The following is an 18,182-nucleotide window of genomic DNA, read 5'->3' on the forward strand; positions in this document are numbered from 1 at the left end:
TTGAGATCATAATGCTTGCTTTTTCTGTAAAAATGCATTAATTCATCTCATTAACTCATTAACTGTTGTTACAACACTAATGAGGTAAGTAGATTCTGTTTCTCTGTTTTTGTATTTTTATGACACCAAATGTATGGATGCAAGTTCATTTAGGGCTTTCATACTCAAGAAGATTTTAGTTAATGATTCATTCTTTGGTATGTTCACATGAAAAAGTAGAAAAGCACACGGAGAGCACAGACCTCCACCATTAGCCCTATCTCCCAATAGTGAAGAATCCTTTAAAACATTCCTGGATCCGTCCATGTTCCCCCCAACACAACATTCGCCGATTACTCCCTCCCCGGTGGGGTGGAAACATGGTGGGGCAAAGCATTGGCTTCACTACGGGTGCCAACAGATGCACCCATGGTCTCACCGGACGACTGGAAGTCACGGCAGAGGGTGAATATTCCTCTATTCCTCCCAGCATTGTTAATATTCTCGCTACAATTTGCTGTCTTTCTCTCTGTTACGCTCCGACTCGTCTCCTCAAGCGGACGTGCATCTTTCAAACTCTATAAACTCCAAAACTTTGAATAGAAACACACCCAAAAACTGCTGCTGGGATTGAAGTTACTCATGTCAGCCATCTCCTGGTGTAACGTGGTAACAGCGCAGATTTCAGTCATTGGCCCTATCTCCCAATAGTACAGAATGCTTAAAAAAAATTCCTGGATCCAGACAGTGATCTGGATCTGTCCCAAAATCAAATCAGTCCTTCCTTATGCCATTTCTGAGATTTCCTGAAAATTTTTATCAAAATCCATCCACAACTTTTTGAGTTATGTTGCTAACAAACAAACTAAGAAACCTACTCCATCACATAACCTGCTTGGCGGAGGTAATAAATCAATAATCAGCATACTTTTGATATCTCTATGTTAATCTAATGGAAAATCTCTGATCATTTAGGAAATTACTCTCAATCTTTGCATGGTGACTGCATCCATAGAGGTCCTTAAAGGCAGCCATTTGGAAGGCTGACACTTTGAGCCCTAAGAAACACAAGGCTTCTTATTTGAGCATGAAATTGGAATCTGAGGCTTGATTTTGTTTTTCAGTGTTTTTTTAATAGGCAACTTTGTCATCAACATAGTCTGCCTGGTAGTGTACAGTCTAGTGTCTGACTTTATTGATCAGTGAAGTTTCAATGCAAATCCAGATTGACTTAAAGTACTGTGAAAATGATTTTCCCACTTCTGATTTCTTTCTCTCTTTTTGCATATTTGTCACACTTGAATGTGTCAGATCATCAAGAAAATCTTAATATTAGACAGTGATAATCAGAGAAAATAAAAATGCTGTTTTTTAATGATGATTTCATTTATTAGAGGCTAAAAAGCCATCCAAACCTAGCTGGTCCTGTGTGGAAAAAAACAACTGCCCCCAAACCTAAAAACTGGTAGTGCCACCTTTAGCTGCAACAACTGCAAGCAAGCATTTGCCATAACTAGCCATGAGTCTTTCACATCACTGTGAAAGAGTTTTGTGACCTAGATGAGTCGTCGATGCACTTTTGGAGTGATTTTGTTTGGCTGGCCACTCTTGGGAAGGTCCAACACTTTTCAAAGTTTTCTCCATTTGTGGATAATGGTTCTCATAAGGTTTGCTGGAGTCTAAAAGCCTTGGAAGTGGCTTTGTAACCCGGACTGATAGGCAGTAACATTTCTGATCTGCCCTTGAATTTCTTTAGATTGCAGCATGATGTGTTACTTTTTGAGATCTTTAATACTTGTCTTTGACAGACAGGTTCTATTTCAGGGATTTCTGGGATCGGGTGTGAATGCCTGTTCCAAGCCCAGCCACACATTCTCTAATGGACTGAGGTCTGGGCTTTGACTTGGCCACTCCAGAACATTCACCTTGTTGTCTTTAAATCATTTCTGTGTAGCTTTATCTGTATGCTTCAGGCCATTGTCTAGCTGGAAAATAAATCTACCAAATAATAATTATGTTGCAGACTGAAAAAGATTGTGCTCCAGGGTTTTCCTATCTTTTGCCACTTTCATTTTACCCTCTACCTTTACAAGCCTTCCAGGGCCAGCTGCTGAGAACCATCCCCACAGCATGATGCTGCCACCACTGTACTCCACAGTGGGGATGGTGTGTTTGTGGTGTTTGGTGTCATGTCTGATGGCCAAAACATCATTTTGTTGTCATCAGACCAAAGAACTTTCTCCCACTTGACCATGGAGTCTCCCTCATGCCTTTTGCTGATCTCTAGTGGAGATTAAATGAGTTTTCTTCAACAGTGGCTTTCTCTTTCCCACTCTCCCATAAAGCTTTGACTGGTGAAGAACTCGGGCAACATGTTTGCAGAGTCTGCTGAAGCTTGGAACTCCTTCGGCCTGATCGAGGCAGATTTACACATTTAGACATTTCTTCTATTTCTTTATGATGGATTTACTTTATTTACAGGGAATGTTCAGGGCCTTGAAATTATTTTTGCATCCATTCCCTGACTCATACTTTTCAATAACCTTTTCTCTGAGTTGCTTGGAGTGTTTTTTTGTTTTAATGGTGTAATGGTAGCCAGGAATACTGATTAACCAGTGACTGTACCTTCCATACACATGTGTCTTTATGCTACTAAATATACGACTATCAGCACCAATTGGCTGGGCTTCTCTTGAATTAGGTCAGTCCCTTTTAAAGGGGACAATATTTATGCAGACATGTATTTTACACTATGTGTTTTGATTTAATCAACATTACTTAGAAGAAATCTGCTTTCACTTTGACATTTAAGTGAATATTTTAGTCATTTTTTTGTCAAAAAAGTAAAATCCTATTCAATATGATTGATTTATAAAATAAAAAAAGTGTAAAATATATTTTAAGTGTATTAATAAACAGCTGAGGCAGCATGTTATCACTCCCACAGATAAACAAAGTCATTTCTTGGAAAATTCCTGATTCCATTGAGGAACTGCTGATAATGATTCTTTTAGCATTAACACTCACTGATTGTCTTAGCTGCTCAGTGTGTCACCTGCTGGTGTTCTTGTAAGTGGACTAAATGGATTAAATACAATATATACAGGATGACTCCAGGCAGTCCTGAGATAAATGTTAGTTTTGGTTATAAATGATAGAAAAATGTCTAATGTCCTTCCTGCAGTCACATCATTCATCCAGACGGAGTAAAATAACCACACCTCATATTAAAGGCTGACTGAGTCCTTCCTAAATAGTCCCACTAATAAATGAACTCAATTGGCAGACAAATTAAGGTTACATTTGACTTGATCCTTATTTTACACATTTCGATAATTATCGGGATCACCCCAAAGTCTCATTAGGGCCCTAATGAGGCGCTGCTACTCCGTGGCTTCCACCCCGCTCCATCTCGTTAAGGAAATCGCTCTTCAATGCTGATTATTTTATTTGGAGCTATAATTATATTTCTTTCGGATAAATCACGGCCTAATCGAGTCCGTGCAGAGGGCAGCGGCGCTAATTGAGGCATGAGATGCGGCAGAGAGGCGCTTACATCTGGGTTTATGTGACCGGGGGACCCGTGCGAGGCGGAGGAGTGATCTGAGCATGCGCAGTCTGGATGACGAGTTCATATCCTTTTCCTACAGTTTAAAATGACGTTTAATTCTTTTATTTTACCTTTTTTGAAAGCGTGTTATTATAACTAAATTTGAAATAAAAAGCTTTAATTTGGCAGCACTGTGACCCATTTATACACGTGTAACAATAATTACATTTAAAGGCTGTCACTTTTCATGTAAAGATGCAGCTCAAAGAGCAGGAAAAAACATGACTGTAAACAGTCATTATTTAAGAAATAAAACATTAAATTAAGAAATTATTAACTATTAAAAAAATCAATTAAATGTTTGTGGTACAGCTTTAAATATCTGAGTCAAAACAGTTAAAACATCCAATAGTGGACACTTGAATTGATTATAATAGCCTACACTTTTTAGAAAATAAATAAAAGCTTAACTAGTTTGCTTGTAAGTTCTTACTGTGAGTGAAGACTAGGTGTCAAATAAAGGCAGCTGTAAATACTAAAATATTGTCTCTGATCAAAGTAGAATAGAAGTATTAAAGGGAAAATAAATTAAGAGTGAGAATAAATATTTATTTCAAATACCATGCGCTCTTTAAGACTTTTTAACCAGCAGTCATTACTTGATTAATCTGCTGATGATTCTTCGTTATAATTTTTAATTAAAACACTTCTTTAACAGCTTTGCTTCCTGAATTATCTGATGCATACTTGCACTGATTTATCAGTAAAGATCATTTTAAATTAGCACTAAATGATTGAACTGGCCTTTCTTTAACCTTAGACTGATCCAATTTTACAATAAGAGAGGGGATGAGACCACATGGCATAACTATAGGTTCATCTCCCTGGGGATTGTAGCTTCATTTAAGTCAATTTCCAACCTCAGAATTTTACATTTTTATTTTATGAATAGCCTAGTGTCTATTTGTTAAGTCAGTGTTTATTTTACGCCACATTTAAAAGATGAACAAAGTGCTCTACAAGCATAAACAGCAAATCAAAAAAATAAGCACAATTATTAGAGTAGCAATAAAATAACATGATAAAACACAAAATAAGAGTAAAATATTTGCATAATAGAATGTATAGAAACCAATGTAGAAGGGTTGTAATTCCTAATAGGGGAGACCAGGGTTGGTTGACACATGGGATGATGCAGCTCTGTCTTAACATGCCAATGTAAAATATGAAGCTTCATGCCATGTTCAATTCATCTAGAAATGATATGGAAAATAAACAAAAGATCAGGGAAGATATTTTGTGGGTCATAGGCTAATTTTTCATGCAGTCTAGATGATGTTTTTAATGGTTAATAACTACATGGTCAGGAAGTCTCATCCTAATGCATGTTGAAAACTCTTTGCATTAACAAAAAGGATTGTATAACTGCATATTCAGAATGCTATGATTAACAAAGAGGTGCAACATAATTACTCGGGACTCAGGCCTGCCCACAGATCTTAAAATCCAAGTGTATGTGTAACAATGCATGTGTGTTAGCATTGGTGCTACTATCCTGGCTAACATCACATCATGTTGGAGCTGAAAAGTCTGACACACTTTTATTGGGTTCTGATGTTGAAGTTAACAATTCTTGCCTTTTTGAAACCCTTTTCCCCACTGTTTCCAGCATTTATGCCACTTTTTTTTCCCCATTTTTGATACTCGTTGCCCTTTTTTCTACTGTTTCTAGTTTTAACCCCTTGTCAAATTCATTAAGCCCGTTTTTTTCCCCATTTTGCATCGTAGTTACCCATTTTCCCACTCTAAAACCCATTTTTGCCGCTTTTCATTTTACTTTTTTTTGGGCACTTCTAACCCATTTAAGCCACTTTAACCTATTTTTTTGCAATCATTTAAATTTTTTTACCTTAAAGTTTTCTCAGTTCCTTCTACTTCTTTTCTGGTATCATTATGTTTGTGCACATCGTAGCTTATCTATGTCATCTGACATTGCTTTCCTTGAATCATTTAATTCAGTGTTACAGTCAGGCTTAAATATAACAGCCTAAGTTGACATGGTTTTATGTAAAACAAATAATGTGTATATATATATATATATATATATATATATATATTATGAAATAATACAGCAAAAGCAAAATGCACGTTTGTGTACAATGTTCAATTAATTGTACAGGTGATGTATTCAGTTTTAACCAAATAAAGATTTATATTTTTAAAGTAAACTAGCAACACTAGCTTTGTAAAATGCTAAGCTGGGCTAATAGCTGTTGTAGGCTTTTGAAGCACTAATTTGCACAAACGTGTGTTAGCTTGGCCTTTGTGTTGCCTGTGTACACTGGTTAACATTTAAATAGACAACTTTGCCTTCACAAGAGCAACTTAGACTTCATTTTGCCATCGCTACTGGCTAACATAATGGCCAAGCTAAAGTAGGCCCATTCAAAATCAGGGTTTTAATGTGAATTTAAATGTTAACAAAAAACAACCCTTTTTTGTGTTACTGTTGTTGCCATTTACAACCATCTTTTATGTTCATGCATTAAATTTGGAATATTATTGAGCATTGTTTGTGATTAAATACACCAGTAAAAACGTATGACCAACAACCCCGGTCTCCCCTATTTTTATATTATTTAGCAACAAGCCTGTAGTGAAGCTAACATGGGCTAAAAGCCCTTTTTACTTACAATTAACTTAAAAAACACATGAATATGCATTTATTTTATATGTTAATTGTTAAGGTAGTGTATTAAATTTAAACTGAATAAATATTAATACTTGCTATGGAAACTAGCAACGCTAGCCTCATAAAATGCTACCAGGCTAGGCTAAAGGCAGGGTAACTGCTGCACTACTTTGCTAAAAATAGTTCAGTGACTTGCATTTGTGTTACTTTGCCCATGAATACATTTTCACATTATACATATTAATTGTAAGGTTAAATAACAGCTTTTCTTTACGATTATAACAAAATAAACATTAATATTTGTGATGCTAGCGTCGTAGAAAGCTACTAAGCTAGGCTAATGGCTGTTGTAGGCATAGACATCATATATTTATGTCAATGTTTGTAGGCTTACTAGTGTTATATCCGGCCTTTGTGCCACCTGTAGACACTGGCTAGCACTAAAATAGACCACCTTGTGTTCACAGGGGCTACTTAGGCTTTGGTTCTTCCATAAACTACTGCATACCTATAGCTAAGGTTGGCGTATTTAAAAGTAGGGCTTTAATGTGAATTTAGGTGCTCACTCAAATTTCCTGACTTTTCTACCGCTAAACTTTAGTGCCAAATGTGTCAAAATATGTCAAACTTCTGCTGCTTAACGCCGCGGAGAAGACGGCTTCGTGTTCGCAGCATCCTCCTCCTCGTCCTCATACAAACACAGTAACTTATTCTTCCCAATCCCCTGCAGACTGTCACCAAATCAGCTGCATGAAACAAGAATCTCATTTGTTAAACTGGAGCTCGTGCAGATGGAAGATCGATTGTTTTTCTCCTCAGAAATCTCTAATTGAGTGAATACAGACTCGAGAGAGGAGGAGGGGGGGGGGGTAAAAAAAAAAAATCACCTGCAGGCCTGTGGAGGTTTGGAGGTTTGTACTGTAAGCAAAAAGCTGCGTGTTTGAGCTCCACATCATCCCCAGACTTCACTCCACTGCAACATTTATAATATTATTATTTTTTTTCTATTTTTATTAAAAGTCACTCCTCGTCTCCACAGCGCGTGAAAATGTCTACTTTCCACTCAGATGCACCGCATTAACTTGCAGAGGAGGAATTTGTTTTACTATTTTTATTACTTCTGTCATGGATGGGAGTGATGGAAGCGTGGTTGAGATTGAACGTGTGGGAATGCCAGGGAGAGACCTGTGTATCTTTAACTGTAGCTTTGGCCCTCGTTTACCATAATTACCCAGTATCAAGCAAAACGCTCAAAAATACGCAATAATGGCATAATTAAGCGAAATGGTGCATTTGAATAAGCGGAAATACATTTCTTCTATAAGGAAATACATTTTCCAAGAAGAATGGACTAAAATTACGCATTAGTTTGTTTTAAAAACATTCCGAACAAATGCCAAGATTAAAAACGCATGATCTAGAAATAAAATGCGTGTAATAAATTATGTTTTATTGTCTAAATATTAGGAATAAAGCGTTTAATCTTGCATGAACACATTCATAAACACAAACCAGTCTGATTTTTTTGTATTACAGGCAGCCTGTAACCCCAAATGTCATTATTTACAGAGGGAAATTCTCAAATACACCCACTAGATTTCTTTTTAATCGAAAGAAAACTAAATAAACTAATAAGAAAACGTGATTTTGCCATTTCCCTGACCCATCAATTGCGAATATCTCGTGCGTCCTGACGCCTCATCATCCCCTCTCTCGTCGTTCGTCTTAAAATATGACCTGCTGCCACCAGAGGAGTCATTCACTGTGTGTTTGTTCAGCTATAAAAGCACTGAGCTATTGAAAAGTCGTAAAACGGAGAGCGTGATCCATCATCCTGCGATGTGATGATTTTAAACGATGCTTATAGGCTTTCAGCGCGCGGAGAGGAGCTGTAAAACAGACGATGGAGCGAGAAAAATACACTAAATTTGCACGGTAATATTAGGACGAACACAGCAGGCGATGCCACTGCGTAATAGCCAAAAATGACTTAAAAATTTTATCATAAAGCGCTCTTCTCCACTTTTGAGTCCGTAATCTAAAAGATTATCTGCTCGGAAAAACAGATAATATCTCCATTATCTTCTTCATCTCCTCCTTGGAAGAATTACGCACATACAAAATCTCCCCCGTTCGACAGAGACGCGTGCGCCACACTGCATCCATCCATCTATCCATCCCTGCTGCTCTGTCCGTGTCCGTGTCGATCGCGCGCTCGTGTCACCAGATTGTAGATTTATAAAAGATGAGCAGAAGCAGCAGAAGCCTGAACAGACGAACCCAAACGAGCACCCGGGTTCACGCTCGGACGCCTCCTTTGTGCCACTTTTACGCACAGAATAAACAAAAGCTGCGACCCTAAGCAGATGTCTAGCCTGCTTTTATTTTGTCCTTAAATGTGTAACAGGCTCAAATGTGTATAAAAGAGTAATTTTTGTTTAGATTTAACACTTTTATGTCGATTTTTAAAGAAATGTTTGTCCAATTTAAGCGAGAAATGTATGCGTAATTTGGAGGAAATGTGGAAATTCCAACATAAAAGCTGTCTAAATAATCCAAACATGCTTTTGTGTTTCTACCAGGTGTCACTCACTGTGTCCCCCTTTATCAAAGGCGAGCTCTTGTTAAACTCCCTCCACTTTCCGCCGAATTAATTTGCTCACACATCATTTAAAACAAGTCCCTCCCTTTCCTGACATTCTGGCCTAAACACGGGTAAATGAACGCTAATTTATACTGATCTTACTCTGATATTTGCAATAAAGGCGTGTATGGATTCGGCACTAATTACATAAAAGCCTAATGGCCTTGAAAATGAGTCTGGTTAGAATTATATAAAGTTTGTTGTTGGGCTGAGAGGGGGATCAGGGATATTAGAGGAGGTTCACTTGGTCTCCAAGAGGTCATAATGGAGATAAAAAGTGCTCTAAAAGTAAATGCACTTTTGTGTTATGATTACGCATCCTTGATTGTGTGTTTGGTGTCAGTGCAGCCATGTTTTCCCTCCTCTTCTTGTTCAAAAACAGCACGCGTAATTAAACAAATATCTCGGTGATCCAACACTTCTTGAACGGGTCGAAGCTTTCACACAGATATTAAATCAGGTTATTTTATTGGGTGTAATTTGGAGGAGAAATCAAAGCCAATTACAGGAATGAGGAGGAATGAACTTGTGGATGTGAGAGGATGGAGGAGGGGGGCTCTAAAGCTGACATACCTCAAGCTTCAGCTCTGATTGGTCCTCGTTTGGAGAAGCTCATGGGTTCATTCCGTTGTTAAGCGCCTCCCCATTTCTCTAAACTACATTATAATGCAACGAACCTCCCTTTTAACCACAAACCGAATTTGCTTTCATTTAGGCCATATATATTTCTTAAATAGGTTAAAGTCATAGAGATTTTTTATTTTTTTGTGGGAATAGCACTTCGCCCTGGAGCGGTGCGCAATGCTATCTCATGCCGACCTCCTGGATGCTCGCCTCGGTGAGTTATCATCACCAAACTCCGGTCTTCAACTCTACTGTAAGCTGGAGGCGACTTCTCATCTTAAATCAAGCTGTGAAAATTGTCAATTTGCTCCTTAGATCATCTTAATGTGGCTGAAGTGAGCTAAACTCGCTTAATTCATTGGAAAAGTAATTATTATTATTATATTACTGCGTAATTTGATTTAACAATTTTCTAAGATATCGTTGGATCGAATTGAATTAAGAGTATTTAAGGAGCAGATTGTGGTGTGCATGCTGTGCTTGTGTCTCTTTTAAAGAGCTGCAGGATTTTTTAATTCACTATTTGTCTTTTTAATGCATGCAGAGCTTTTCTCCTGCAGATAAATAACGTTTCACTTATTTCTAATTCACTATTTGTCTTTTTAATGCATGCACAGAGATAATGATAACTCTATGAATCAGAATATCTGCCTGTATATTTTGCATGAGTGCATTTTTAAAAGTCTAACATGTGCTTTTTTTCTCCCTCCTGCAGAGAAAGTCTTCTCTATTTTCTTCTCACCAGCTGTTCCTGTTGTATTTTCAGGGATGAAGGATGCCGCGGCGGAGCTTCTGGGCCACAGGGAGGCTTTAAAGTGCAGGCTGGGCGGAGGTGGAGGACCTGACCCGGGCGGACACTCCGCGGAGCTCGGCTCGGTTCCGGACGGCGTGGAAGGAGCCACGATGCTCCCCGGTGATGATATCAGCAGCGGCGGAGGTGGTGGAGGTGGTGGAGGAGGAGGAGGAGGGTCCAACCCGGTGCAGGTGAACAGCAAAGATCAGGAGAAGCAGCAGCAGCAGAACAACAACAATAACAACAACCCGAACCAGGCCGGAGGGCAGCAGACCCAGAAACAGAAGCGGCACAGGACGCGCTTCACGCCTGCGCAGCTCAACGAGCTGGAGAGGAGCTTCGCCAAAACGCACTACCCAGACATCTTCATGCGGGAGGAGCTGGCGCTGAGGATCGGCCTGACGGAGTCCAGAGTACAGGTAGGAGGCTGGAGCAGAGGTTTTAGTCTGCAGCGAGGCTTTACGCACAGAGGAGACGCGCATGTAGTCATTACAAAACAAAACATTCAACGCAAACTACAAATGAGAGCTGTAACAGAGTCCCACTCTGACTAAGAGATCTTATTCCAGGGAAAATTTAGGAGACATCGTGCGTAAACACCAATCCTTTCTGAGCTTATAAATGGCGAACTGATGACAGGAAAATAAAACACACCTTCAGACATCTAGTCCTTAATTTATTCAAACAAATACACACAAAAAAATGTTTAAGCATTTATAACCATATTTCATTTTATTTCCCTTAAGAAATAAAAATAAAACAACGCAAAATAAAATAAAATAAATCGTTAATGCGAGTATCTTGCACCTTCCTTTAATGATTATAATAATAATGATAATAAAAATGATGATAATGGTCAGAATAACAGAAATTCTCATGCATCAGACTAGTGCGTTTACTCTCCTCTTAACACTGTTGATCATAAACTACCTATGTGACCCTTTACATCATTTAGCCCTTTGGCACCTTCTTTTCTTGGGTTATGAAATTAAGAGATTATTTTCCCAGGATATTTAACTCTTTTTCTAAATTTCCACCTGTTTTCCACGACTGGGAAATTGGTTTCAGGTTTTCCAGGAGGCGTGGGAATCCGGAATAAATTCACCCATCAATTAAAGAAAACACAAACCTTCAAAATAAAGGTCTGATAATAACCATCCTGCAGTTGTTAGGAATAATAGCCAAATAGAAATAATATCTTCTCTCAGTTGAGTAACATCCAGCCTAATGAGAAGCAGATCAATCCAAATTTTTTGGACTTGGATGAGTTTTGTCCATGTTTACCGACGTGACGCACCGCTGAACCAGAATGATCCTTTTTACGCACAAGCAAAGACGCACTGAATTTGGCGAAATGATCATTTAAAAAGGATAAAGCTGACACAGTGAAGAATTGAAGAAAATAAAGGCAACTGCATCAACATTTAAAAGAAAGGATCAAATAAATAAACAGTTTTGCTTTTGATATTTTCAACAGTGAAAGGGATTCAGCAAAATCATTGATTCTCTCGTGCATGTAGAATTAAATGATCTGATTTCTTGCAATGTTTTCTAATTCCAGATCAGATAGTAAATCCAAAAATGGACAAAGTAAATAAAAAAAAATCTTCATTATATTTTTTGTAATTATTTTACCCAAATGTAGAAATATACATCCATTTAAATGAAGCCCAAAAATACTCTAACTTTATATTTTATACTGTCGAACAAAAAGCATGCTGGGAAATAGATATTTTGTTATTATGAAGGACCATGTTATTTATTGTAGGAGGTGTCTGGCTTCAGGCGTCGTGCGTAAATCACAGCATGGCAGGAGTGTTTTTATAGCCTGGGCTCGTTACACGTTAAGGACACAGGCTACAAAAACGTGCTATTTTATATCACGAGATACGAAACTTTAATTGAAACCTACAAAATAAAAATAAAAAATCCTCAATATTATCTTTTTATATTTTGTTTAAAGACTCTAATTACTTGCTGGTTCAATACATTTGTATTAGAAAAAAGCAAGATATATTATGATTATTATTTGGTTATGAAAACATGTGGTGATAGTATTTATTATAAGAGGTTTCTGCCTTTAAATGTGACGTTTCTTGCTCTGTAAATTACAGGAGACATTTTTACAGCCAACCCCGTTACATCCTATTTTTATCAGGATATTTAAATGGAAACTTCTTCCTAAATGTTGATCAATCTTTTTTAAATTTTACTCTTTATAACTAAACGTCTTCTTTTATAATTTGGTGAACTGTGAGACTCAAAAATCCGCCTGTTTTATTTCCGGTGCACATACTGTGATGCTCTAAATGATGACGCGTCCTCATTATTGAATGTAAATGGCCTCCTAGTGAGCTGCAGTGATTGAACCGCTCTGATTTATCTCTGATATCTGTGTGTGTATTCTGTGGTTATTCTTCTCGGTAATAAGGCTGTCCTCACTGACCTCCACTCTGCACAAATAGAGCATCATGAGGAAATATGGCCCACCGCCCTATTAACTACCCCAATGGCACGTGCACTGAAATAAAACCCTTCTAATCATGATTGTTATTATTACTCGGCTCCATTTCCATAAAATAGGAATTAGTGAAATGACGCAGATCTGCTGGAATCAAAAGAACAGGTCCGCGATCGGTTTACGTCCACGTGCTCTGTCAGCGCTCTCTGCACGTCTTAATGGCGCACGCGCTGCTGAGGGTGCACTCTGTCTTTTTTTTTTTTTAAACGGAATGAGAAATTGCATTTTCTTTCCTGTGAAGTGTAATGCATTTGAGGCCGGATTTCACGGCTGGGTAGCACGGAGGGAGAGAGGGGAGTGAGATTGTCCCGTTCTTATTACCGCGCGCCACTTTCTCAAGCAAATCTGCACATTAATCATAGAGGCACGCGCCCAACCACACCTCAGCTCAAGGACTTTCAGAATAAAATCTGTTTGTCACAGCAGGAACATGATCTTTATGATCCAGGAGAAAGAAGAATCATTTTAGGGTCAAATCATTTATTACACACTTTATTTATCAGCATAAGAAATCTGCAATGAAATTCTCTAATGCTGAAAAATAAACAAACACAGACACAAAAATTATCAGCAATAACTGTTTTTCTTTAAATGAAAATGAGACTGAATTACTGATGGAATTACTCTCAAAATTTAACCTAAATTTGTAATATTTACGTTTTCATAGGCTTTAAAATGATTACTGATTTTGAATGGATTAGAATTAGATTATTTTATAGCTAAATATTTTCATCGTTTTTAATCGAATCCAGCATTTTTTTTACTGTAAATATGACAAAAACCTTTTGAATTTATGTGTAGGCTTTAAAGTATGCTTTTATTTTGAAGGGGTCTGAGGAAAGACAAATTCTGAAACACTAATCCGTTAAAGATTAAAATCAATAATATCTTTATTGTCTTTTGACTAATTCAGCAGATTTAAAGCAAATAATATGACAAAATAATAATAAATATATATTTTGGGCGTGTATGTGAATTTATTTTGAAGGGATTGGGGTTAGGGAAATTCTGCAGCACCAAACCAACAAAGGTCAACATAAAGATTATCTTTATTGTCTTTTAACCAGTTCAGCAAATTCATTGCCTAAAAGGTGACAAAAATATAAATTAGAAAATCTAAACTGGGGCTTTAAATGTGCTTTTATTTTGAAAGAATTGAGGTCAGATAGATTTTGAAACACTAAGCTGTTAAATATCAAAATAAAGATTATACTTAATGTCTTTTAACGAATTTAGTGATTTTTTTCCCAAAAAATATGACAAAAAAGTTAAATTTTACTAATCAGTGGGCTTTAAATGTGCTTTTATTTTGAAGGGATTGGGATTTTATTAACTTTGAAAATCTTAACCGTTAAAGTTTTTATTAAATTGATGATTTGTACTTTTTTTTTTAGATAAAGTCAGCATTTTTACAAAGGCTTAAACAACTTTTTAAACCAATTCATAGGTTTTAAAATGTGCTTTTATTTTGAAGGGGTCTGAGGAAAGAAAAATTCTGAAACACTTATCCGTTAAAGATTAAAATCAATAATATCTTTATTGTCTTTTGACGAGTTCAGCAAATTTTAGCAGAAAATATGACAAAATAATCATATATATATATATATATATATATATATATATATATATATATATATGGCGTGAATGTGAATTTTATTTTGAAGGGAATGGGGTTAGATCAATTTTAAAACTCTTAACCGTTAAATTTTTTTTTTTTTAATTGAGGATTGCACCTTCTTAGATAAAGCCAGCATTTTTTTATAAAGTATATTGTGGCAAAAACATTTTTTAAACCAATTTCTGGGCTTTAAAACGTGCTTTTATTTTGAAGAGTTTCTGGTTTGCTGGATTTTTAAAAAACTTTAACCGGTAATGATCAAAATAAAGATGATTTCCTCCGCCTCAGAACTAATTTGGCGGTTTTTTGCTGCCAATTTTGACTGAAGAGTAACTTTATATACACTTTCCGCTTTTTTACCTTCAAAATAAAACATTCAGTTGGTTTTATTTCGATGTCACCGATGTTCAGTCGTTTCCAGACGCAGTAAAATAACAACTGAAACTGAGCATGTTTCAGATCTATTTGAATTATGTCATATGTGGATTCCAAGTAAATGATTGAAACATACATTTACGCATGCACGTGTCTGAAAAATGTGGCAGTGGTTTGTTTAAAAACATCTCCATTAGACATTTAAAAGTAAGAAGCCTCAAAACCAGAAATCAGTCTTTGTATAAAAAGCAGAAATGCTTCAGTGCCAGTAGAATGCTCTCTACGGAAAGGGCTTTTACGCATAAATCTGAACAAATACGCACACATTACGCGTTGTTTTGATCATGTTAAAAACATGAGTGAGGGCTTTTAGAGAGCTGAGTCTCACAGACTGATGCCAGGACATTATAATGGTGGGATAATAGCCTGTCGGAGAGCTCACAGCCCTCTTTCTCTGCCTGCAGGTTTGGTTTCAGAACAGACGCGCCAAGTGGAAGAAGCGCAAGAAGACCACTAACGTGTTCCGCGCTCCAGGCACCCTCCTGCCGACGCACCACGGCCTGCCTCAGTTCCCCTCCGCCGCGGCGGCAGCAGCGGCCATGGGCGACAGCCTCTGCTCCTTCCACGCCAACGACACCCGCTGGGCCACGGCGGGGATGCCCGGCGTGTCTCAGCTGCAGCTCCCCCCGGCTCTGGGCCGCCAGCAGGCCATGGCGCAGTCTCTCTCTCAGTGCAGCCTCGGCGCAGGACCCCCGCCGAACTCCATGGGTCTATCCAACATGTCGTCCAACGGCTCCGGGCTGCAGTCTCACCTGTACCAACCCACCTTCCCCGGCATGGTCCCCGCGTCTCTGTCCGGCCCCACCAACGTGACGGGCTCTCCTCAGCTGTGTAGCTCCCCGGACAGTGACGTGTGGAGAGGGACAAGCATCGCGTCGCTGCGCCGCAAAGCGCTGGAGCACACAGTGTCCATGAGCTTTACTTAGTGACGAGATAATCTGCGTTTAGTTTGTATTCATCCACAACCCATGAACAGTCAGCGGAGGAACACACCCAGGATACACCTGCAGATAAAACCTGGCGTTTTTTTCTCTTCTAAACCCCAAAACCAGAGGAGGACTGAAGCTGAGGACTGGTTCCGTTTAAGCTCTTATCTATTATTTCGCATGTAGCATATGACAACTATTTATTTGTCTATTTAAATTAACTTATTGGTTCGTTCTGTATTTATTTCGTTGCCACATGCAGCCCTTATGAGGGCTTCAGTGACATTTGCTTGGTGATTGTCGCTTTTTGAGGACAAATTCATTGAAAATGAAGAAGAAACAAGCTGAAAATTTCCCCTTTTCCCACTTTGAAGGGATGCACAGTGGACATGCAGAAAACACCTGGAGGTTTAAAGGAACATAAGAGGAAGAGGACCTGACTGCATGTGCTATCCGAGAAAAATTAAGATTATTAAAAAAACATATGGGAAAAACTTTAAATTAAGACCTGGAAACTAACTATAATCTGTTCTATAGGATGTTTTGTGTAGAGGAAACACTCTTGTTCCCATTTTGGTCAGTTTGTGAAGAAAATTCTGTTTTCAAGATTCTGTCTGTGCTTATGATCAAATCTGACTTTTTAAATGTTTGAACCATTTTGTTTCATGGACATGTTTATAATATGGATTCAATGTAAATGATCAAATAAATTCATTTTCAATTATGTCACATCATGAATCAAACCTCTTTTATTTCAGCTGTTTAAAGGCTCAAAAGCTGCAGTAAAAATGCAGAATTGTCCTTTAATGATTTGCATTCATGAAAGAATTCAGACTCCCTTTGTTTCTTTTCAATTTTGTCATGTTGCAGCCTGATGCTACAGTCGAAAAAATTCATTTTAATTGTCAATAATCTACACTCAGTGCCTCATCATGACAAAGTGAGAGCAGAATTTTAGAAATTTTTGTAAATTTATTAAAAATAAAAAAGTGAAATATCACATTGACTTACAGTGCATGCAGAAAGTATTCAGACCTGCTTCCCTTTTTTTGTTTTTCACATGTTGCCACCTTATGCTACAGTCGAAAAAAACAATTTTAATTCTCAATAATTTACCCTCAGTACCTCATTATGCCAGGGTGAAAACAGATTTTTAAAAAATTTTGCAAATTTATTAAAAATAAAAAAGTGAAATATCACATTGATTTACTGTGCATGCAGAAAGTATTTGGGCCTGTTTCCCTTTTTTGTTTTTTTGCATATTGCAACCTAACGCTACAGTCAAAAAAATTCATTTGAATTCTCAATAATATACACTCAGTACCCCATCATGCCAGAGTGAAAACAGAATTTTAGAAATTTTTGCAAATTTATTAAAAATACAAAACTGAAATATCACATTTACATTCACAAAAATGCTTGAAATTTAGCCCAGGTTCCTCCTATTTCTCCTAATATTTACTGAGATGTTTCTCTACCTTGATTGGAGTCCACCTGTGGTAAATTAAAATGATTGGACATGATTTGGAAAGGCACACACCTCTCTTAAGGTCTCACAGCTGATGATACATACGAGACTGAGCCATGAGTTCAAAGGAAGTGCCTGCAGAGCTCAGAGACAGGATTGTTGCATAGCATACATCTGGGTGAAGCTGTAAAAAAAAAAAAAAAAAAAAAATGAACCAAAGGTTCCCAGGAGCATAGTTCCCTTCATAATTCTCAAATGGAAGAAGTTTGGCACAACCAGGACTCTTCCAAGAGCTGGTGGCCCGACCAATCTGAGCAATCCGTGGAGAAGGGCGAAAGGGAGCAGCATCAGGCTGCACCATAGCAAAACTGAAAAATGTGAGTGCGCTGTCCATAGGGGGGAATTTTCAGCAGCATGGGGAGTCCATAGAGGCCAGCAAAAACATAAACAATATAACCTAAATACTCACCATTCTTTAACCTGGTATGCCAATTTGACTGTTTTATATAGCCATAGGGTGGAGTATGTTTCACATATGTGGGCATCACTCCATAGATGGTGTTTCTACAGGTGTAAAACCTTTAGACTGGATGAACACTCCCTTTCATTCAAGGGCCAGTCAGAGCATTTGCTGTACCTTTAGATGATGCCTTTGGGACTCTGAGAGTCATCCATGCAGCCCAGGCAGTATCTACGCATCCATATCTGTGGCAACAAAACAAGGTGTAGTGGGAACACGCCACCCCTAAGAGTGAAAGACAGCTCAACAGGCAGCTGCTATTATCCGGTTAGATTGAGTACAGTTTGGTACGGATCGTTGTGGTAAACCCTAAAATAGTCAACACCCAACAACACCCTTATCCTCACGTGGTGGACTGTGCTGTGTGCGAAGCAATGCCACCAGCAAGAACACTCCCTCACAGTGCTATCCA

At 37.9% G+C, this 18,182-nt stretch overlaps 1 protein-coding gene across 1 annotated transcript; it reads left to right on the plus strand.

The window, feature by feature from the left end:
* Positions 1-9,129: 9,129 nt before the first annotated feature.
* On the plus strand, positions 9,130-16,395 carry otpa (orthopedia homeobox a). Its single transcript, XM_041811436.1, has 2 exons — positions 9,130-10,701; positions 15,261-16,395. Exons 1-2 carry the CDS (start codon positions 10,099-10,101, stop codon positions 15,780-15,782), a joined length of 1,125 nt encoding a protein of 374 aa, XP_041667370.1. The 5' UTR covers positions 9,130-10,098; the 3' UTR covers positions 15,783-16,395.
* Positions 16,396-18,182: the final 1,787 nt, after the last annotated feature.

This window comes from Cheilinus undulatus, linkage group 17 (assembly GCF_018320785.1).
Source record: "Cheilinus undulatus linkage group 17, ASM1832078v1, whole genome shotgun sequence".
Lineage (NCBI taxonomy): Eukaryota > Metazoa > Chordata > Actinopteri > Labriformes > Labridae > Cheilinus > Cheilinus undulatus.